This window comes from Ambystoma mexicanum, chromosome 3p (assembly GCF_040938575.1).
Source record: "Ambystoma mexicanum isolate Mex_15411 chromosome 3p, UKY_AmexF1_1, whole genome shotgun sequence".
Taxonomy (NCBI): domain Eukaryota; kingdom Metazoa; phylum Chordata; class Amphibia; order Caudata; family Ambystomatidae; genus Ambystoma; species Ambystoma mexicanum.
The window spans coordinates 1,109,859,421-1,109,882,119 of NC_090925.1; the positions used below are offsets into that span (position 1 = coordinate 1,109,859,421).

General features: G+C 45.7%; 1 protein-coding gene across 6 annotated transcripts in view; it reads left to right on the forward strand.

Moving 5' to 3' along the window:
* FGF1 (fibroblast growth factor 1) overlaps positions 1-22,027 on the forward strand; it is a 524,090-nt gene extending 502,063 nt beyond the window's left edge. For 5 of the 6 annotated variants that reach the window (XM_069652462.1, XM_069652464.1, XM_069652466.1 and 2 more), the window contains 2 exons: positions 15,211-15,314; positions 17,161-22,027. In XM_069652462.1, coding sequence (XP_069508563.1) covers positions 15,211-15,314; positions 17,161-17,355 — 299 coding nt within the window. In that variant the 3' untranslated portion in view covers positions 17,356-22,027. The remainder of the gene's footprint in view (positions 1-15,210; positions 15,315-17,160) is intronic. The other variant, XM_069652467.1, reaches the window with a different exon arrangement.
* Positions 22,028-22,699: the final 672 nt, after the last annotated feature.

Consider the following 22,699-nt stretch of genomic DNA (forward strand, 5'->3'; position numbering starts at 1 on the left):
GCAGTTTGCGAAAGAAGCGAATTGATTCCAGTCCAGGAGAAGTCGCCTAAAATAGAATTTAAAGGATTCACTTTTCGAACTGTGGTACAACACGTGTCTCCAGCAGATAATAAGTTGCCATGAATTTCCTTGAAATAAACAAGGAACAACTGCCATCCTGAAAACCACAGAGTATTTATATTCTGGACAATGTTCAATGAATTGACCAACTCCATTGCACACTAAAAGAACAGCCATTTCCTCGCACAAACGGCGTCTGTTTGAAAACTAAAGTGCATGGTAGAATAAGGTTAGCAGCCGTTAGTAAAGTGAAAATGGCGTCAAATGTACATTTACCAAAAACTTGACTATATGCTTGAAAAAGGTGTAATGAGAAAATGATGTGTTGTAGCAATGAACCAAAAGCGGTATAGCAATGATTTTAGAAAGATGGCTGTCTCTCTAGCAGAAGAATGTGCATTATTCATGGTGATGTTATGTACACAAGATTTAAGGATCAAGGTTACGTGTATTTGGAACAAAGACACACCTGTGTGGTAATCTGTAAGCAAAGGGCAAACTGTGTCTAGTTATGAAGGTTGAGTGCACCAAAGAGAGCACATTTTTATTTTGTAAAAATATTTTTTGTTAGACCAAATATATTTCATTGTAGAAAGTCTGGATTTGATGCGTCACACTTAGGGTGGCCAACTTTTTGCATGACACTTGGCGCACACATGATGACGTCACCTTTGATCCGCTCCGAATTGTTATTTAAACAATTAGTGAATGGGTTTTAACACTAACACCTGGCTTAATTGTAATGCTCATTATTTGTCCTTGGGAGGTGATGGTCACGTTTTTTAACTGCAAACCTGGCCATCGCAATCCCAGGAGCAAAGCAAATCGCATTGTGATGAACCCCCCAGATTTCAGAGCGTTAGCAGCAAGACTGAAAGAGCGACAGCAGCGGCTCGATAGGCAGGCTCACAAAGGAGCCTGGGCCGAGACTGCTGAATGAACAGAGGCCGGACTTTTACCCGTACAGCATAGGCCAGAGTCCTCCGTAATGGGACAGTTTTGCAAAATATGGGACAGTTGGCCACCCTAGTCTTAAGTTGTAGACAACCATTTTTGACCAAGTTTTTTTCTCTTCACCCAACATTTGGCTTCATTACATGTTTGGCGGTGCGGTAAAAAAGTGGTGGTAATTCAGTTACTAAATTACTGCCAATTTTACTGCACCTCCGAATCTCGACTTTAGAGGAAAAGTGGAGGATTTACCTCCAGCAAAGAGCTGGAAGTAAATCCTGCACTTTTTCTAGAAAGAAATGTGGCAGAATTACTGCTGCGGAATTACTGCTCGCAGTAATTCCTCTGAAATCCCCATGGAGTGCTATGACTCCAAAAATAGAGAACTATACCCCTCTTCCACCACTTGTAGTTCAGTGTTATTTTGGCGGGCGTACCATGGTAATACTGCCAAATTGTAACAAGGACCATAGACCATTGTCTGATAGCGATACATTTAATCAGAAGAAACCGAGACAGAAAACAATTGGTGCTTAAGAAGCTGATTTGAGGCAGACCAGAAATCCATGCATTTATGAATCTTCACTCAGTCACATTTCTTAAGTACTGAACATTGGTATTACTCAAGCTACCTTTTAGTCTTAGAATTCCAGCACAATCCCCCCTGTCTAGTTGAGGAACATGATATACAACAAAAGAATATTATTTATTAAGAGTGTATCCTCGCCGGTTGTTATGCCAGTGTCAGTTTTGTATGGCTCTTACATGTTCCTGCATCCTAAAGTTGAGGTTCTGCGCTCTATTTCCAACATATAATCTGGTACACTCAAAGATGTAATCAGTAAATTATGTTCAACTATGAACAAAATACTTCCTTTTATGTGGTTTGCTTTTGCCCTAAGCATAAACTTAGATTTGTGCTAATTTGCCCACTTTGAAATGTCCCCAATTGAAATGAATCCTGTCGGGTTCATTGGTAGCTAAATTGGTTGTATTTTTGAGAATTTTGGAACAAAAGATTTGTAAGTTATGTGCCATTTTGTATGTGATGCGCAGTTTAGGGCTAATTAACATTGCTAGTTCATTGTCGTGTAGTATCTTCCAGTTATCGAGTATGATTTAACAAATACTGACTACAGTGGCCATTTTTAGTGGAGATATTTTTTGATTTTTGAGTTTGTTTTCCTTTGCAGTAATTTGCATCTTGATGTTTACTGGATGTGATCCATTGTAAACATGAAAACCTTATCAACGTTTCGCCTGTGTGTGAATATTTATACTGTATTGAATGTTTGTTACCTGAAGATTGTGGCTTTGCTGCAAGAGTGCACCTGTAAACCGAAAGGAACATTGAGCCTTGTTAAAAGTTTTCACTCAGTCCCATGGCATTACCACAGGTTGTTTGGCCATGTAAATCCCCATTCTTTGGGCTATGGGACTAGACAGGGTTTTCTGGCATATTTACTGCAGGCAGTAACAGCACATTATAAATGCACTGAGAATTCACCTCCAGCATTTTGGTAATGTACTCTCCTTTTAATATTGATTTGGTGGAAAGTAAGTTGAAGAGATGTGTTTGTCACTGTTGTTGAGGAGACCTTGATGTCCCTAGTTACCAAGCTTTGACTGTAATGTAGTGCGTAACAGTGGTTTGAGATCTATTGTTACTTTCACATAATGTGTAAAATCATTTAGTGGTCTCAATGCTATGGCAACATTGTCTTGGCCATTCATCAGAACATTGTAATATACCTGCTCAAAAACCTCTCATCAACTAAAACAATAATCATGCTACACACAGATCACAATTTCACAAGTGTACTGTGAAGGCCTCATGAAGCAAGACACAGACAACAGATTCAAAGTTCAAACAAAAGGATTTTATTAACTTAAATGTCAGGATGGTGGAAGGCCTTTCTTGCCCTATGCTAAGGTGGGATTTCCCTACCTAAAGAAACTAAGGCTAGTCTGAATCAGAAAGTTCAACTTAAAAGTCTGTGTCCAAAACCTATACTTTCCCTCACAACTAAAGCTAAACAATGAGTAGGGATGTCAAGAACAAATTAAGTAGTTTTCCAAGATAACCTTCTCCCCTGCCCCAAGTTCAAAGCAGTTCCACAAAGTCTTGGTGTTCCCTTCCCCCAAGAGGTCAACACAGTTCCAAAAGGGCCTTGAGGTTCCCTTTCCCAAGGCCTCAGCTTGTCCAGCTTGCCAAATCACAATTACTTTGTCTCTTAATACTCAAAACCAGTTCCAGGTCAACTTTACACTCCTTCTGATTGCTTAATGGTTAACACAGAATGCTCTCTTCTGCCTTCACTTCAGCAATTTTTCATACGTGAAGATTTGTTATCTTTATTTTTCCTTGGCTTTCACAGACAGGGTATCCTCGGTCTAGACGCAGCCATTACAGGTCGACCAACTGATAACCCTAGGCTTTCTTGCCCACACAGGTTTTTCTGTCACTGTAACTGTGTTCTGTTTCACACTCGCTTTGGTTTCTCCTTGTCAGTGTCTTGGCTTTGCCACAATGTGTTTTTCTCCTCGCCAGTCTCTTGGCTTTGCCCCAGTGGGTTCTTTCATACAATTAAGTCCCATGTTACTTTTACACTCTTCAGTAATGTTAAATTCTTGCTTTTCACTTTATTCCATATGATTCGATCTTTGTCTTTCAGTATTTATTACGTGTGCTTTACCCAGGCTTGTATTCCATTCATAGGCTTATCAAAGCTTTCCTTTAGTTCGGTTTTCAAAATGCTTAGTTCACATTCTTTCACTTATAGTTCAACTTATTTGTGTTGTTCAATACAACCCCTCACTTTGGGCTCACTTTTAATTGTCCAACTATTTTCGTTCATCCGGCCATATTTGCTGTGTAGTAGCCCCAGGAGTGCCCCTGTACGAATGTTTCCTCTGATTGACTCACCGGTCCTCGGCGGATCCTCCGGGGGTCTTCTCTCCACACTCTCTGCTCTGCACACATGCCTCTGTAGTGTTCCGAGCTGGACTTACACTTTGAAAACCTCTGTGGTTTGCTGGCAGCTCTGCTCGTCACTCGTGGACGCTGCCCGTAGCTTGCAGCACTGGTGTTTCTTCCGTGCCCCACAGCCCCAGCTGTGGGCACCCGACCAAGGAGGCCCCGGCAGCTTTGGCCCTCTATTGGCCGCCTCAGTCCCCGGCTTCATAGTCTCTCCTGGATAATTGCTGGCATCCTGGCCTCCAGGCAGGACCTTCCTCTGCAGCCTCCTTCTTGACAGGATTTCTCTCTTTGCAGGCCTGCACCTCCCAGCCCGGCTTTTCTCCTGCTGGTCTCCCCTTCCTGACTGTCATCTCCACCTTTTTTGCACCTGTGACCTATTAACAGGTTGCAGGTGCAAGCCCTTGGGTCCATTTTCCTGACCATAATTACTGGTGTTCTCTGGACATGCCTGACCTTCAGAACAGTCTTCAGGCCTCTTCCTCATCTCAGTACCAGAGTGGCATAATGGCATGGAAGTGTGTACCACTCGTAGTCGCCTCTGCCTCATCCCAGTACTAGATTGGCGTGACTGACAGGAAATGAAGGGATCTGATTGGCAACAACCTATAAAAGCAGGGGGAGGGTAAGTTTGATTATCACAAGGAAAGGGGCTATACCATGTCTCCCCTGCGGTTATCCTCTTCCCCAATCTCCAAGGACCCAGGTGATCCTCCCTCGCATCTCCACTCCCAGGGTCAGGATCCAAAAGCGATGGCCTTTCCCTGGCCACCCCCCCCCCGAGAAGAGGATCCAAGGGGAGTAGGTGTGAGGACGCCCTCAGGTTTCTCACAGTACTCCAACAAATGCTAATCATTTTGTACCAAACTCTGGTAAACCAACATTGTCACGCTTTACACAGAAAATTAATTGACCAATAAAAGACACTTATCCTACGCAGCAAATTCAAGTTGCACTGGTACAAAATAATACTTCACACCCACAATGTAGATGATTCAGCTTCTGTTTATGTCCACTTCTACAACAATCCACTCAGCAACAAACACAAAAGCATCAAAATAATTTATATGAAGTATTTATTCATATCTTAAGACAACAGCCAATACTACACCTATATAGCACCACATATTCCAACCCCGCTCACTGTATGTTGAATTAAAAGCACACACTCAGATAATGAAAAAATATTCACAGATTCTGGATACTGTGAGGAGCCAGGAATGAGATGTGGACAGAGGGACAGGGGGTTCATGATTTTGGCCATAACGATTTATTGAAGCACAAAAGGGGTTGGAAAATGCCTCTCTGTTCTACTCTAAGAGGTATTTCCCCACCTAATTTAAAACTAAGGGCCGGACCAATGTCAAAATGTCCAAAGCAAATTGGCCTGTGTCCAAAGTACTATTCTGGCCCTCACATTCTAACAAAATTAACTCTAAGGTGACAAGGGTAATGTCTTTAGCCTTGAAAGTGCACACATGTTCAAGTTCAAAAGAAAAGGCGTAACTCCAACATAAAAGTTCCCAATAGAAAAAGTTCACAGTTCCAAGGGATTGCTCCCTTCCTTAGGATTTCTCTTCTCTGAGCTTCATACGCTTAGAGATATGTTTCCTTGAATTTCTTTTGGGCAGCAAAGCAACTGATAGCACAAACCAACTTGGCTGTTAGTTTTAATCTTGGTAGAATACCTCCTCTTTAAGATGTCTTCAAATCATTCTTTGGCTTTTCTTGGCATAACCTTATCAGGACTTCATGTGATGCACTGTACACACTGTTCAACTTGACCTTTACCGGTATAGTCTTGTGCCAGGGCTTCTTATATAAACATACATGCAACTTGAATATGCCTGGTGTACTCTCCTGCCAGGGCTTTCTCATATGAAAACACTTAACACGAGGTGAAGGGCTCTCTTTCTCTCCTCTTAACCTCTCTTGGGCTTTGCTTCCCTTGTGTACATGTCCCAAACTCGCAATTGTTATGGTTTTGCAAAGTTTCACGCAGTGAGGGGTTTCTTCTCCCCCTTGACCTCTCGCAGGCTTTGCCGCCCTTGGGTGCGGGGTCCTAGACTTGTTACTAATATGGAACTGCAAAAGTTCACGAGGTGAGGGGTTTTCTTCTCCTCCTTTGAGCTCTCTTGGTCTTTGCCACTCAAAAATTATTCTTCTTGAGAGATATCAAGCCTCTTGTTCTTTCTCATATGCTTCATTCCCTTCTATTTGTCTTCGGGGTGCTTGCTGAAGTTTAACTTGGGTGGACTTGCCGGTTCTCCATGGCCTGCGTGGTCTCTCCTGCAGCCAGCCTGCAGTGGCTCTCTCTGGCATGCGTTGTCTCCGCTGTGTCAAGCATGCAGCAGCTCCTTGGTTCTCCGCGCCTTTTCTCTGGGTTTGCCGCCTCTGCTCTGTGGCCTCAGTGCCCCTTGTGGTTCCCACTCGCCTGCTCTGGATGTCTTCGGGCTCAAACGGCATGGCGGCTGCCTTTTGTTACCAGCGTACGCCAGGAAGCCTTTCTTCCTCTTCCCCTCATGGTGTTTCCCCCACTGCTTACAATCTCCTGTAGTCTGCTCTCCTGGTCTCTTCCATGAGTCGGTCGGCTCCACGTACCTTGCACCAGATATGTGATACCTTGGTCTGCACCAAGAGGATAAGACTCCTCCAGCCAGCATCTCTCACTTGCTGGTATCTTTCTCCTTCCTTCAGGGGGAGAACTATACTAGTAAAGGAGCTTCCAGCTTCCCTTTGGCACACTGCTGGTGCCTAGGAGTTCACCCCCTTTTTGTGGGCCACAGTGGTTTCTTGGGTTCCCCCAGCAGTCCCCAGTTCTCTACAAGTTGTTGGGGTAGCATGGTTCTCCCTTCTTTCCTCCGCAACAGCAGTCCAAGGCCCCTTCTTCTGTAACAAACGAATCCTGCAACCAGGTCCTCAGGAAGGATCTCTCTCATACTTCCTTCTTTCCTTGTTTATATACTGGCCCTGGGCAATAGGATTTGGGGAAAGACTAGGCTGCTGTATGTGATTCTTACATGTAATCCTCAATCCACCATTATTCTCCCTCGTCACAGTATTGATCTCCCTGGTGAGCCATTGTGGATTTCTCTCGTCACAGCACTGGGAAAGGGATCTTCATTCAGTGTGCAGCCTTTAACGAAAAATAAATATGAAAATTTAATGAAAATATAAAGAAAATATAACGAAAATATAATGCAAATATAACAAAAAATAAATAACGAAAAAAATAACAAAAATGTATGTGGGTTGGGGTAAAGGGTTACATATTGTTGGGAAGCTGTTGGGGTGGGTTTTCAGCCAGGAGAAACAGGGGTGGACCCCCCTAAAAAAGAAGAAAAAAGTTTTTTGTCTTCATTTATTTTTCGTTCTATGTTCATTTGTTATTAATTAATTTGTTGTGTCGTATCACTCCATTGAGGGTTGTCTCCCCCCATATGATCCTTCCTCATATAGCTGCCCCCATGGTCAGTATAAGGTAGCGACTGCCGTCCCCTGGCCACATGGCGAGAGGTCCCCACTGGGAAAGGAGTGAGGACACCATCAGATTCATCACAATACTCGTGTGAGTGGTGAGACAGCGGCAGGGCCTCGGACAAGGCCCGGGGTTGGGGCCCCCGGACCCACAGCGCTCCTTGGAAGAGGAGTGGCCTGATCCCACTATAACAGCCCCAGGCCCCCAGCAAAGTGGCAGTGCAGGCATCTTGGTGAAGCTTCGAGATAACATACAGGCCTGCAGAGGATGTATAAGAGGTGGGGAGTGGCCTGCGCAGGGGGAGGGGGGGGCATAAAAGACTTGAGTGTCCTTGCCCCCAGGGAAGTGATAGCAGAGGGGGCAAGGAAAAAGCGGGAAAGGGGGCTCATTGAAAACAGACTCTGAGAGGAAATCCGGCGACTTAGGGCCGGACTGTCTGGGAGATCCGGGGAGAGGACAGCCCTTTTGCAATAAATTCGAGACAAGAGACAATCACTGCATTCCACATAAATGGGGGAAGAAGTTAAGAAAATTAAATCTGCCAAACAATGGTACTATGAAAACAGGGACTGGGGGGGGGAATCACTGCTGGCCAACAGAGTCCGGGTAGTAGAAGGGACAGGCAGGTGGAAAATATCAGGAGGGGCTGGTGGGATTGCAGGAAGGGATCCCGGGATGCTTGCGGATTACTATGAGACACTGTACAGAAAAGCCCCAGACCCAGGTGAAAATGCAATTAGGTCATACCTGGAAAGCCTGGCAATCCCAAAGCTCTCCAGGGAAGCTATTGCTGTTTTGGAAGCCAAGATTGCGGCATAGGAAGTAGTGACAGCAATAGGGAAATTGAAGGCCGGGAAAGACCCAGGGGAGGATGGATATGCTGCAGATGTTTATAAACAATTTCAAGACTTACTGGCAGGTCAGCTAGCAAAGGTCTTCAAAACCATTAGTGATAGTGGGGAGGTTCCCCATACTTTCTAGAAGCAAGAATAGTAGGAATACCGAAACCGGGGAAGGACCCGACGTACTGTCAGGCATTTAGGCCATTCTCGTTCCTCAATGTTGATGCCAAACTCTTTGCGTGGTTATTGACAACAAGTTTGGAAAGAAACCTCCCGAAGCTGATCCACCTGATGAGACAGATTTGATCGGGAACAGGCAGGGGGCAGATGACCTCTGTAAAACCCTCCACTTGCTGCACTCGCCTGAGGTCAAGGAAAAAGGAGCACTGATACTGTCGCTAAGATGCCGAAAAGGCCTTTGACTGCATTAGCTGGTCCTTCCTGCGGGAGGTTTTGACGTTGGTAGGAATGGGAAAGAAATGGGCAAACTGGGTCTCGGCTCTAAATTCAAGGCCCGTGCCCAAAGCAATAGTAAATAGGGCAGAATCACGACCGTTCGGGCTGTGAAGAGGCACTCTGCAGGGCTGCCCCTTGTCTCCTCTCCTCTCCTCTCCTCTACGCGTTGGTAATGGAACCATGGGCGATAGATATTAGGGCGGATAGCCAGGTCCATGGGGCCTGGGTGCGTGGAAGGGAATATAAACTCAATCTCTTCGTGGGTGATACCCTCCTGTACATAACAAGCCCCCAGGTTTCCCTCCTGAGACTATTAGACAGGCTGGAGGTCTATAGGCAACTATCCGGGTTCAAAGTGAATCTCAATAAATCAGTGACCCGCCCGGTGGGACTTCAGAGGGACCAGACTGGAGAGTACATGAATGGCTGCGGTTTGATGTTAGCTATAATGCGTTTTGGTACCTAGGGGTGGAGATCCTGAGGGACCTTGGCAATCCGTTCAGTAAAAATGCCCCTCTGTGGGATAAAATCAAGACAGATCTCAACCGATGGTCCTGACTTAACAGGTCCTGGAAGGCTAGACTTAATTGTATAAAGATGGTAGTCCTCCCAAAATGTCTCTTCCTGGTCCAAATACTCCCAATAATAGTTCCCCCGGCTTTCTTAGAGATAGCCAAATGCAGACTTTTGCAGTTATTGTGGGCAAGGAAAAGGCCCAGGATAGCATATAAGACACACTCACAAAGGACGAGGGAGGGGTCGGGCTTCCGGACATGGAAGCCTACCACCAGGCGGTCCAGCTATGGATACTTATCAATCATTTAGAGCCACAATCTGAGAACCAGTGGGTGACAATGGACAATTCGATTTTCAGCCTGGTCTCTCTGGGTGAATGGCTGTGGGTGCCCCAGAAAGAGATTCCGAATAGGGTGTTGCAGCAGCCCCTGCTAGAGGTGATGTGGTCGATTTGGAAGGAGGGAAGTAATATGAGGTGGATAATGGCGTGGCCTTCTCCGCTGAGCCGCATTTGGGCCCTCCCACTATGGAACATCATAGAAGACGCCCTGCAATGTCAGAAATGGTAAAAGGCGGGCCTCAGTAGAGCGGGTCAGATGTGGGAGAAGAGGGAGTTCTATCCATGGGGGCACTGGAGAACTGTCTCCAGATAGGTCGACGCCCCCCCATTTTGCTATTTACAACTGAAGGGTGATTTTTACGACACAAGATGGGGAACAATTTGGGGAGGGACCTCGCAACTTTTGAATTATCACTTTTGCAGGTTAGAGACACAAAGGGTCGTATAGCTAGCCTCTGTAAGGCATTGCTAGGAGTTGGCCCCATATAGGGCCCAGCGGCCAGGGGACGATAGACCAGAGATTTGCAGCGGGAGATACCTGATGAGTTATGGTACACTATGTGCAAAAGGGTCCCACACGCCACAGCCTCCCTCCAATATAGACTGCAGGTGATCAAAATTCTTCATCAGTGGACCCGCCCGCCCTCCTGGCTTAAATGTACCCATTTGCAGACTCACAGTGCTGGAGATGCTAATACCCTGCCGCACATTACTATTACATGTGGTGGGGTTGTTCCCATAAACAGATCTATTGGGGGGGGGTCCTCTCGTGTATTAAGGGGATTGATCGGATTGCACAACAGCTGTCCCCAAGGGGGCTCTTGTTTGGGGTATGACATGAAAATTAAGGGGACGTCCAAGGAAATCGAATGACCCGCGCCATGAGGGTTGCAGCTAGGTGGCTTGTGGCACAATTTTGGAGCTGGAATAAAACCCCCATGGAAAAGGAATGGTTGTGGAAAGTAAAGGGATCTACGAAATTGAATATTTGACGCATATCCTCAGTGAGTCCAGGGTAAAGATTGGAGAGATGTGGTTACCCTTCTTTGCTAAATACAGCCGTTAACTGGATGGACAGACCGAACTGGGGAGGTAAAATAAGGGAAATGAAGCTACCTCTAACCGCTGATAGTTTCATATTGTTCTAGGGGCTCGGGGCTGGACGGGACGGAGGAGGACGTACAGGGTCGTGTCTAGCGATATGGTGTTAATTTTATTAATCTCTGCAGTGGCCTTCTCAATGTTACAAAATGCCAATAAAACTTGATTTCCCCCAAAAAAATACTCCTATGAGAAAGGGGAGGGACAAATAACCACCAGTCAGCGTTCCAACCTGCTTTGCTTATCAAAATGCATTTTGGGAGCAGAAGAATGACCACAGATCTCTAATTGACAAATCTGATGAAAGCATTGCATGCTGGTATCACGAAGTACATAATGCACACCGGGCTTCGTGCTCATTTCATTTGTCACAACGCTGACCCTAACCGTGAACTGCACGTGCCGATGCAGAAAGCCTGTGGAATTTGGCGGCGAGGGTTAGAATGGCTGTGACGTAAGGTAATACTTTCCCCACACAGGATATCCGCCAGCTCTTAGTGTGTGGATGGCCAAACAATGCTCAGTTACTAAAGCACATGAATCCTAAAAGAATTATCTAAATAGAGTGGATTGTTTTTAGTGGGAAATTATTGATGAACATTATCATGAGTATTTGGATTTATCCAAGAACAGCGACTTGCCAAATTTGGTGAACTTTCGTGGAAAGGAAAGAAGTTGGGGGTATTTTTCACCTTATGGCCTATGTAAAGTTTGCTATGTTGACCTCAACTGTGCTGTCAATATTGCAGCAGAATCATACATTTTACACATTCAGTAGTAACTTTTGACCTTGTCCATGAATGTTTACTAAATTCATTAAAGCACTGCACTGGCCATACCCAAAGACTCATGACAAACGTTTCATGATTGTTTTCAATCTGAAAAAGACTATTGTATAAAAGCTGCTTTTTACTTTGGGTTTTGTATCGGTGCATACAACAAATGTTTTTGGGACACATCTTGGCATTTTTGGATTTGATTTGTGAACATTTTGGCACACACCTTCCCTTTTAACTTGATGTGGCACATGCCACAAATAGTTTGACCATCGTTTGAGCCAAACTCAATATATACGTGCATGTACAGCAGTCCTACAGTGGCACCAAAACGCGCGAGTGCCTGTACGTCCGGAGAGATCACACTTTGTGCCAATAGAACAAAACAGCAAACTGCAGAATGAACAGATGAAAACACCACAAACCGCCAATGACGCCACATGGTGCAAATGTATGCAGCCCGATATCCTATATTGCGCAATGCGAACAACCGCAGAATGAACAAGCAAGCACAGAAGGATCATACGGACACAACCGCTTCAAACAACACTTTCCAACAACAGCACGCACCACACTCGCAGAATGTGTGTGTGGGTATTACATTCGGAATGAACAGTGAAGTATAAAGTTGAGAAAAAGAGAAAATCGGTGCGAGAAATCTTGAAATGGGTTAAGCTTTCCTGTGAGATATCACTGAGGTCTAGAAACACTGAGACTGCCAACAATAAAGGTTGCAATACTCAGTCCAAATAAACTGTCCAATACAAACAAAATTCATCACAACCCCACCCACAGGAATACAGCTCAAACGGAACCAGAAGTATCAGAATCAGGATACAGACCCCACCAACCTAATCTTCAAATCTCTCCAAACTCAACCCACATCAAACTCGCACAACCATTTCTCTCCCAGCAATCCGCACTCACTTTACCACACTGCATCATCAACACATAAACAGCACCTACAGCACACAAGGTCTCGCCTGATCCGATACTTGCACCAAAGCCCAGCACATGGTGTATACCGAGCTGAAGCCGCCAACAGCACACCACCTCTCCCATTCTCCTACTAACTCTACCTACCCTCCTTCCTGTTTACAGATCCACCAGAGCGCCTGGGGACCAATTCCGTTGGTGACGGTGCGCTATTTAAGTACCTTTAACATAACGTAACATTGCAAATGTAACTTTAACTCACGTTACTACACTACTTAACAACATTCCCTTTAAAAATAGGCTGCTCAACTAGTACATGTGGTGATGATTAGCATAACAGAACATACATGAAATAGTTAAACTGAGCATTGTGAAGATGTGGTGTAGTGGGAGTTGGTGTTAAACTTATGGTGTGATGGACTTTGTGTTAGAAACCTAGTTTACTTGGATTGAGGGTTGGCACCTTTGGAATGAGCGTGCGTTGGCATTCTCAATGTTTTTAGACCACCGTTTTCTGGCTATTAACCTTGTCATTTAAATCTTTAGAAAATCGCATGAAAAATAATAAAGGAATCGGACATTAAAAGATACTCAAAATACTTTAGCTGGATTTTCAGACATTAAGCTTGTGCTACATCTACATAACAAGACACCTGGGGGCGGGGGCTCATGCTCCATAGAGCCGTGACGTGAATGGAAGGGGTAACACCTTCCATTCACGCCACAGCTCATTCCCAAGCATTTGTGGGGCAGAGCACACCTTGTGTTTCCTCCACCTCCTTCCTCTCCATCATACAAATGCTCCAGCATCTACCCCGGAATTGGATTTTTATGCCGACGCAAATGCTGTAGATCCCTATGCGGTCCACATGCTGTATGCAAAGCGGGCGAACCCCATAGGGATCCATTGTGCCTGCTCCTGTGTACAACCATTCGAGCATGGCAAGCAGCACTCGCAAACAATAGTAAATGCTGCCGGGTATGTCAGCATGTCAGGAAGAGGTTTACTCACTTTGCACTGCTGCGTGCAAATGTGAAGGGCATAAGACGGTGAACACGCTTGTTCGCTGCCTTTTCCCCTTTACATTTGCACGCAGCTCGTCAAATGATGAAAATGTGGTGGCAGCAAGCTGCTTACGTTACAGTGTAAACATAACGCTCCCCGCCGTCGAATTACTCATTTATAGAAAAGGAGCACCCTGGTGTTCTGTATTCGGAGGGAAGAGCATGTGGGCGAGGGAATATTGTACAGTCTGAAAGGAACAGCTTCCAGGGTATTATGCAAGTCTATGCAAAAAGGACGAGCATACTGGTCCTTGGCCCTTAAAAGGTTAAGGAATTCTAAGGACCATGTAATCATGCGTATGCTCTTTTGCATATGCCATATGTTGTGTATAAACAAAACATAGGTGTTTACGCAGCCTTGTATAAACTATGAATCCACGTTGTTTTGGAATGATTCAAGCACAAAACAAGCACTGCATATATGTCATGTGAAATATAGTTCTGCTGCCAAAGCACAAGCGCATACCAAGCTTTTGTCATGCATATATAAGGGCTCGAAATTAAGAATCAAGCTCTCTGGAATCGGACATCACCCACAGGCCAGGAGCTACCGCTGGGAAACCAGGAGGGAGTACCGAGCGCACAGCAAACCTAACTTCCGCAGGAGAGGCAAACTAACGTTTTGCGCTTTACGTATGATCCATTATGGTTAAATGTTTATTAAATGAGCCCTAATTCTTCTTTATTAACATTCTCAAATACTCAGTTAATGTCACATATGTGGCCTGGGGAGCCAAAAATAGCTCCTGGTTGCTGTTGGTTTCAAGCGAACCCGTCACTCCTAGGCTAAAAGCAGGAGCTAAATAGCTCCCACCAATTTCAGACCCTGTACATACATAAAATATAAGGATAATGTTGATAAACCCAATTTGTGTGCATAGCTATTGGGTGGCATCGTTTATACAACAGCACATCAGTATCGGAGAATCATACCTCAACCTCCTCACTTAATAAGGACCTGAGCACAGAGTGTTAGGAAGATATACATTATATAACCTAATGGCATAAAGGGGTTACATGTCAAGGCCCCGAGCTCAAATCTATATGCCCAGCGCAGTGGGGTGGTGCAGGTGAGGGACAGCTTGGTAATCCTGGATAAGAGGCAGAACAGTGACATAGTGGTGGCTGTGGAGTTGGGCTGCACAGGCATGGATTATGGAAGAACATGCGTATGACAGTGGGGGGCAGTGTTGTGGTTAGGCCAGCTGCTGAAGTATTAACCTGCAAGTTGGCTGCAGTCCCCACTGTTCACGCCAGTCTTCAGAGCAGTGCCACCTGGATTTGTGTTGATCAATCCCACCCCCCCCCACCATGCCTCCCACGTGGGAGTGTGCCTACTTGCACTTGGTGCCACTACTATGGACAACTGGGTCCTGCCAGAGATCAGGCTCTGCCTCTTGCCTCTAGTCCTACATCTTGTGCAAGACTTATTGTTCCCTATTGGAGTTCTTGTGACTGATTCTGCCATGAAGTATGTATTTTGAATGTGTGGTTTTGTTGTTAAGAAGGATGACCTTACATTGAAAACGCTGATGGTGATCTTGTGAAGGAGATGAGGGGGTGGGGGTAACTAAATTACTTCGGCAGAACTGTGGCGGTCTATGCTGGGAGTAAAGAAGTGGCAAGCGAATCAAAGAAACTCGTTCTTCTGTGACTGTGATTGCCTTGGAAGACTATCTAGTTCTTTACTGTTTCACCCTTTTCTCTCACAGTCCAGCTGCAGTTATACACAGAAAGCGTGGGTGTGGTGTACATCAAGAGTGTGGAGACCGGGCAGTACTTGGCCATGGACGGCGACGGGCGGTTGTATGCATCGGTAAGTATGAGGTTGGCAAAGCCAGAGGCACTATGAGGTCTCTAAACATCACCCAGCCATGAGTAATGCTGACCACAGACAAGCGATTAGACCCAGTTTAGATGTTTTGGGGCTAAATTGTCCAGCTCAGTGGGCTTATTTTAGAAAGCCGACACGCAGGCGATGCTTTGATTTGTGGGCCTCTGTCGCCTACTAACTCGGATCAGCAAATAGCTTTCGGAGTTCCAAAACTCTGCCCCTGCATGGACTCTGGTGTGCTTCCTACTAGGCTGAGAGTGCTCGAAGTCCATTCCTCACGCGTTACATCCACACCGTATTTTTATGACACCCACCCACACTGCGTTGGACCTAAAGGGGTGCTATTTACATAAGACCTGGTTATCCTGAAAGTCTGGTGTGGATCATGGTTGGACTCGGAGATCCCTCTGGGAGGCTGTGCAGTAACATTCTATGCAGGATACATGCCAGTTATCCATGACACCCATGGGAGCATTGCTGTTGGTGACCATGGAGTTTAACAAGATGCCTTTGGGGCAGATACTGTCTCTCATTCTTTTGACCACAGCCTGAGGTGCTTTGCTTTATTTAGCAAGCCTTCAAGCTACTTGCCTTCTACTTGCCTTCTACAGGCCCTGAATGCCCCGGGTTCTTTTTGATTTACCTCCAAGATGTGAAGCTCCTCTTGCATTTTCCATTAGGTTACGTGTCTTAACCTTATAAGGTTGGGCAGCGATTGCTATAACCATGCCCATCATTTGAGCGCATAATATTCCAGCGGCTCACACAGTTGGTCAAAGCCGATGTATGGAAGATGAAGATGAAACTCTCATGCGCAGGGGTGTCGCTAGGTCTGGAAAAGATCCGGGGCTACGCTAATGTTCGGAACTCGGGGCTAGCTAGCCTTTTGGTTGTAGCCCCTGAACTTCCATCTGGGGCTACGACTAAAAGACCCTGGACTATAGCCCCCCCAGCCACCCCCCCCCAGCAATGCCACTGCTCCTACGTCGCGCCTTCCCGCGAGCCTAGTCCAAACAGGCGCCGGGGAAGGTCTTGGATTTCCGCACATTTCAAAGCACATCCCATTTGTGAATTTGGGTTGCGCATTGAAATGCGAAAAAAGTCCCTTTACTTGCCCAAAGGGAGTGAAGAAGGGCATCATTGGCGCAAAAAATTAGGTGCGCCAGGGCATCTCTTCAATTGCCCTAAAACTAGGTATGAGAATCTGGCCGGGGGTGAAATCCAGACGTTTGTACCCCAGATCAAAAACTGCATAAAATAAAGTATTCAGAGTGGAGAATTAAGAACCAATGACTATTCTCTTAAGAAAATGTTTTTTTAATCAATTTGGAGCAAAATGATTCTGAAAGGTTTTGTCCGCTCATCTGGATTTTAGTTCACGGCCCTGTGAGTTTGTGTTGGAGTCCCCTGCTATGCTAGGTCAGGTCAAGGGGGCTGTAAGGGTTTTGAAGTAAGCAATTGTCTGCACGCATGTATGTAAATCGAGTTATCTATCATTCAAGTGCCCACATCATGGAGAGTAAGAGCGAGCCAATACCAACACAAGCAATTGTCAAGTCAGCGTTTCTTTGAATTTAATTTTAATCAGTAACACACATGTCTCCACTTCATCCTAACCTTTTAAGGGGAATAATGCAGATGTGCACTTTCTTAAATAAATAACTAAACAGATTAACGGGGGCAAGTCCAAGGCCAGCTTATGGTGCTAACCCCCGGTCGCATTCTTGGTAGTGGGACTGCACAGTTCCCCCAAGGGGAAACTCTATGGTTGTGTTAAGCTGCCTCACGTTCACCGTTGACTTACGGCGTGTACTGTGTTCTTTTTCAGCAGTCGCCGAGCGAGGAGTGCCTGTTCCTTGAGCGACTGGAGGAGAACCACTACAACACGTACAAGTCCAAGATGCACGCAGATAAGGATTGGTTTGTTGGCATCAAGAAGAATGGGTCCAGCAAACCTGGGCCACGGACACACTTTGGTCAAAAGGCAATACTCTTCCTTCCACTGCCCGTATCGAGTGACTAGGAGGACACACTCCAGGTCCTGGGCGCTTGCGGGGTGCCCATCGCCCTAGCAATCCGTTGGAACAGAAAGTGACCTCTCCCGTTGGACAGTTTAAGGAGATCACTTTGCACCTCCCTTGCACCTTGCCTTTCTAGTGAACAGAAGCTGACCTTTCCTGTTCGACAGTTTGAGATCATCACTTTGCACCTCCCGTGCACCTTGCCTTTCTAGTGAACAGCAGGTGAACCTATCCTGTTGGACAGTTTGAGGAGATCGCTTTGCACCCCCCCTTCCACCTCGCTTTCTTGTGAACAGAAGCTGACCTTTCCTGTTGGACAGTTTGAGATCATCACTTTGCACCTCCCGTGCACCTTGCTTTCTAGTGAATAGCAGGTAGCAGGTGAACCTATCCTGTTGGACAGTTTGAGGAGATCACTTTGCACCTCCCGTGCACCTTGCTTTCCAGTGACACCTTTTATTGCAACAAGGCACTTAATTGGGCCTAAATGGACGTTAATGGGCCACGTTCTTGGGTGCACCACATTCCATGAAGTATGTTGCAAACATTCTAATACCGCCCTGCCTGTTGATTCCCTCCCATTTATGAGGATGGCCCAACCTTTTCTTTTTTGACCAGGTCAGCTACTTGGCTCTACTAACTATTGATGTGTGTGTCCTCTGTAGCTAGCATACACAAATTATAGGAATCTCCTTTCATGGAAGGTTGGTGCCAAACATACACTCGACCTCATGTGCTCAATTGCTCCCTCATCCGCTCGTATGTGCATACTTTAATGTTACAAACATCCAAGACGTGAAAACCCACAAAATGCTGTTATGTTTTCCTGCGCACCGTTCTAGCCCAGGTTGTAAGAATAGCATAAAACACATTGGGCCTCATTCCGACCCAGGCGCAAAGGGATACCGGGCCCCGGTAAGGACACCGGTGCCAGTAATCCCTTTGTGCCCTATTCCGAGGTCCCCCAACGGAACCCGTAAGGTACGTTTGGTCGGACCAAACGTACCTTTACGTTCCCGTTAGGGAACCAGGGCGCAAATAACGGCCTTGGCATGCGCCGGGCCATTATTTGCGCCCTGCACATTCCCATTGAGCCCTATAGGGGCTCAATGGGAATGGGTTTGCCATTTTCAATGGGGACTTACCAGTCCCGCAAAGGTCGGAATAGACTGGTAAGTCCACATTGAACCAGGGCGGACTTGGTACCGTTATTGCAGGCAGTCATGGTGCTAATAGCGCCATGACTACCTCCAATCTCGGAATGAGGCTCATTGTCCACAGCTAAAGTAAGATGGTAGGTGCAATATGAAGATGGAAAATTAGAAATTGAAGCTGCATGTAAAATTGCGACCAGGCCCTTTTGTACGATTGGGGTATTCTAAGGGTGACCTGTGTCTGCGGTAGAGGGGTCTATGATCCCCAGCGTTATATATCTCCTCACATTTACTGTAATGATTTCCGGACTGCTAAATGTCAAAGTTCCTATAATGTATTATGTAATCTTTAATGAAATCTTTTGTATTGTGAAATTGCAACTTGGTTTTTATTTTGTAGTGTAAAGGTCAAATCTGACCAAGACACTTAATTAAACATAAATAAATAATGATCCTCCTGCTCCCTCTTTCTTCCCCTCACTCTGGCCATGGCCATCTTCTATGGGCTCTCCCCCTTCTCCTTCAGCTGAAGCCAGAAACCTTGGAGTTATCTTCGACTCCTCTCTTTTCTTCCACCCTCACACGTCTTGCCAAGAAGTCCCACTTTCTACTCCACCTCCCCTAAGGAATTCTTCTTCTCCTCACTTTCCCCCAGAAGCTTAATGTCTCCAGAGCTCTGGTTCTCTCTAGGCTAGACTACTGCAAAAGCCCTTTTCTTAATCTACCCTCTTCTGTTTTATGACCCCTCCAGCTAATCCAGAATAGGGCTGCAAGACTTATCCTTGGCCTCAAGCCCAGGGACCTCATCTCTCCAGCCCTTAAAGCCCTCCACTGCCTCCCGGTTGATGCAAGGATAAAATTCAAATCCCTCTGCATCATCCATAAGGCTGTCTGGTGCTTGGGACCCTGCTATCTGCAACTGGCCCTCACTAAATACTCTCTCTCGAGATCTTTACGTTTCTCCGGCACCAACTCTGTGTGTCGAGCGCTTTGCTAAACGGCGAGCTGGTGGCCGATCTCTTTCTTCAACAGGCTCCCTCCTATAGAACATCCTCCCCCCTTGCTCTAGGTCTTGAACCGGATCTCCTCAAATTCCGGAAAGCCCTTCAAGACTTACCTCTTCACCTCCTCCTTCCCTTCCTCACACCACTGCTAAAATCCACAGTTGATGAGATTGGTGACCAGGGCCCTTATGTGTCCTCTTCGGCCCTGACCTCCCAGCCCCAATCGCCTTCAGCCTCTGCCCACTCCCAGCACTTGCCTTGGCACCCACTTGCCTATGCCACCTCATGCCTGTACTTACCTAAACATTGGCAGCTGACCACTTACCTACGCACTTAAGCTGATCACCCCCTAGCACTTCCCTCCTGGTACACCTAGCACTTACCCCCCACTCCCTCATTCCTTCTCTCTCACTGCACTTGCATGTTCTGAATGCTCACAGGGCCTAGTATTGTCGGCCTCTATCTATCATTCTTATTTGATTTTCATTCCCAGGTTCCTTCCCTGTTGCCCTGTGGGCACTTTGAAACACAATTTATTTAATGTATGAGAGCCTTACAAATGCACAATAAATAAAATCAATAAATTAACAGCACTTAAGCTAAACGAAACCAAGGTGCTTGCCACGTCAGATTACTCCCCACTTTTCCAATTAATCCATCATCTCATCAGTCCGGCCGCTAGTCGGGTCACAAGCCAGAGTTTCCCATATAGAGCCTGCTCTCTGTTCTGGACCATTTAAGAGGGTGTAAGCACATCACTATCTTCATCCGAAGCTTAATGAATAGCCCTTGTTTTTCAACTTCTGAATCACATGTGAGAAGACCATACATTTGTCCATGTTGACCTTTTATTTACTGCTATTTATTCTAATTTTACTGGGTATTCTTGCTCATCTTGGCGTCTAGAGACTTACTCCATCTTGTATAGACTTTGTACACTTTTAATTGTCCAGTACTTGGCTCTCACAAATGTTTTCTTCTTCTTTAATCTAAGAGAAATATGTCTTACTTACATGGCTTATCCATCTGCCTCCTCTTGTGCCTTGCAAGGATTCCTTATAATAGCATCCTTGATCCCAGGCCAACATAGATTCCTCTTTATTTTTCACACAACACTGTTTCTCCAAAGTCTCCTGACTATGCAACCCTGGTTTGTCACTGAGATAGCTGGATTGAGTCTTAACACAAGCCAACGTCCATCTTCTCTATCATGGCCATCCTCTATAGCAAGCTTCTATAAGCTTCATCTACCTTACGTTACTGCATATTTATACTTATTGGTCAGCAACTTATCGGTCACCATATCGTCTTGGTATATATAATTACTTTAAAGTACATGTTTCTCTTGACACTTAAGTCACATTGTCACTCTTGCGCATTTTCATATTGTTTCAGTATGTCCTTGTACATCTGCTTCATGATATCACTCTGCCCTCATCCGATTTCACTGAGCACTCTTTGATGTCCAACGTTGTGTGTTTACATCCTTCCACTCTTTTAGCGCGTGGGTACATTCGGCATGGTTGCCTGAGTGCATATAGTCTCTCGTACACTAGATGCGGTATAGGGACAATACATGGGGTCCCATATAGGGTTCTTCTCCAGCTATTACAATATGACGGTGGTGAGGGGGCGGGAGCTAGGGAGAATGCATCCGCCTGCTCCTCTGCAGAACATACACTGTGCAGTTAGACGGTAATCCTGTTACAGTGTTAGCCAAAAAGATCACCCCCTGCCTGGCGCGCGTTGGGTCCTAGGAGTAAAAACTAATTTAAAAACTGAATATATAGTTCCAAACACAAACAACAAAAGAAAACTACAAACAGAGCAAAATGTCCAAACGTGTACATGGCAGGTGGGTCCCGGAATAGTGTCCCTATGGAAACCTCAGCAGTAGAACACAACAAACACACCTCACTGCTTGACCACTGGCATTGTCCTGAGTGCTTCTATCACGTTTGAGGCAGTGCAGTTGCAATGGAAGCCACAGGTGCTGCTTTTGTTCAAGCTACTGGCATTCTGTTCTATACCTGTTGAAAGACACATGTCACGTCGTTGTTGTTGGCAGCCTTTACTCAAATGAACAAACTTACATTCAACCTATATACTTCATTGGACCAATACAAAGATTGATGGATCTCAAGATGACTTGTGAGCGGGAGCCATCCGCGGTGAGTTGTTATCAGGGTTTTCTCTGCCTGTCTATGCCTGTCAGCACTTAGCCCTGTTGATAAGCGTTGCCCTGAGCTCAGTGATTTCCGCAGCATTAGGGTGGAGCCCAGGGTGAGGCCTTCCTACTGAACCAAAATGGCTGTCTCTGTAAATGTCACCTGTATTCAAGCCCTTTGTGAGAGATATGATTTGAAGGACTTTGTAAATAGAGCATTAGAAGTGTCTTTGTTATGTCAATTATGATATTTATGTATTTATCAGAATTCTACTGTATAACCAAATCGCAGTGTTATTACCTGCAGAATATGTTAATCAACGTAATTATAAATGTATGTACAATAAGGTATGAGACAACTTCATTTGAGATGAACCAGTGACTTCTCTGCATTGTGCCGTTCTAGCCCCCGTGTTGGTAGGCCACCTTACTCCTTTCTCTGTAACTGCCCCTTCCCTCCATTTGCGCCAAAGTGTAAGAACTTTCCAAACTGAAGTAGGGAGCAGTCCATGCAGCGGTGGCAGAGATAGCCATAGGCTTTGGGTAGCTAAATCCCTCCCAAGCAAAGCGCGCTCAAACCGTCATTAAGAGGCAGAAGACCGAAGTCTGCTCGTTCCATATCAAGTCTACACCCCATGAGGCGGCCAAAGTCTGAACCGCTCTGCTCAGCAATGGTTCACGCCTCCCGGAAATGTGTCTCTCTGTGTGAAACTAAATATTCTCTCCACCTTGGACAAAGTGTGAGAATTGCCTCACCAACCAGACAGAATGGAGGGCCTTAGTGAGGCCTAAAAGGGAAAGGGGAAGGGAAAGTCAATAATGGTAAGAAACATGAACAATGGAAGAGGCCTGACGGCCATAACAAGAAGGGAAGTTGAGGGAGTAGAGGGATATGGGGCAAGCGGGAGGGAATTGTGGAAAATGTGCTATTTGTTACTTGCTCGAACAGAGCGGCCAGGGTGGAAGACATAAGTGATGGGCCAAATGAAGCACACTGAGGAAAGTCCATTTCCTCAGTAAA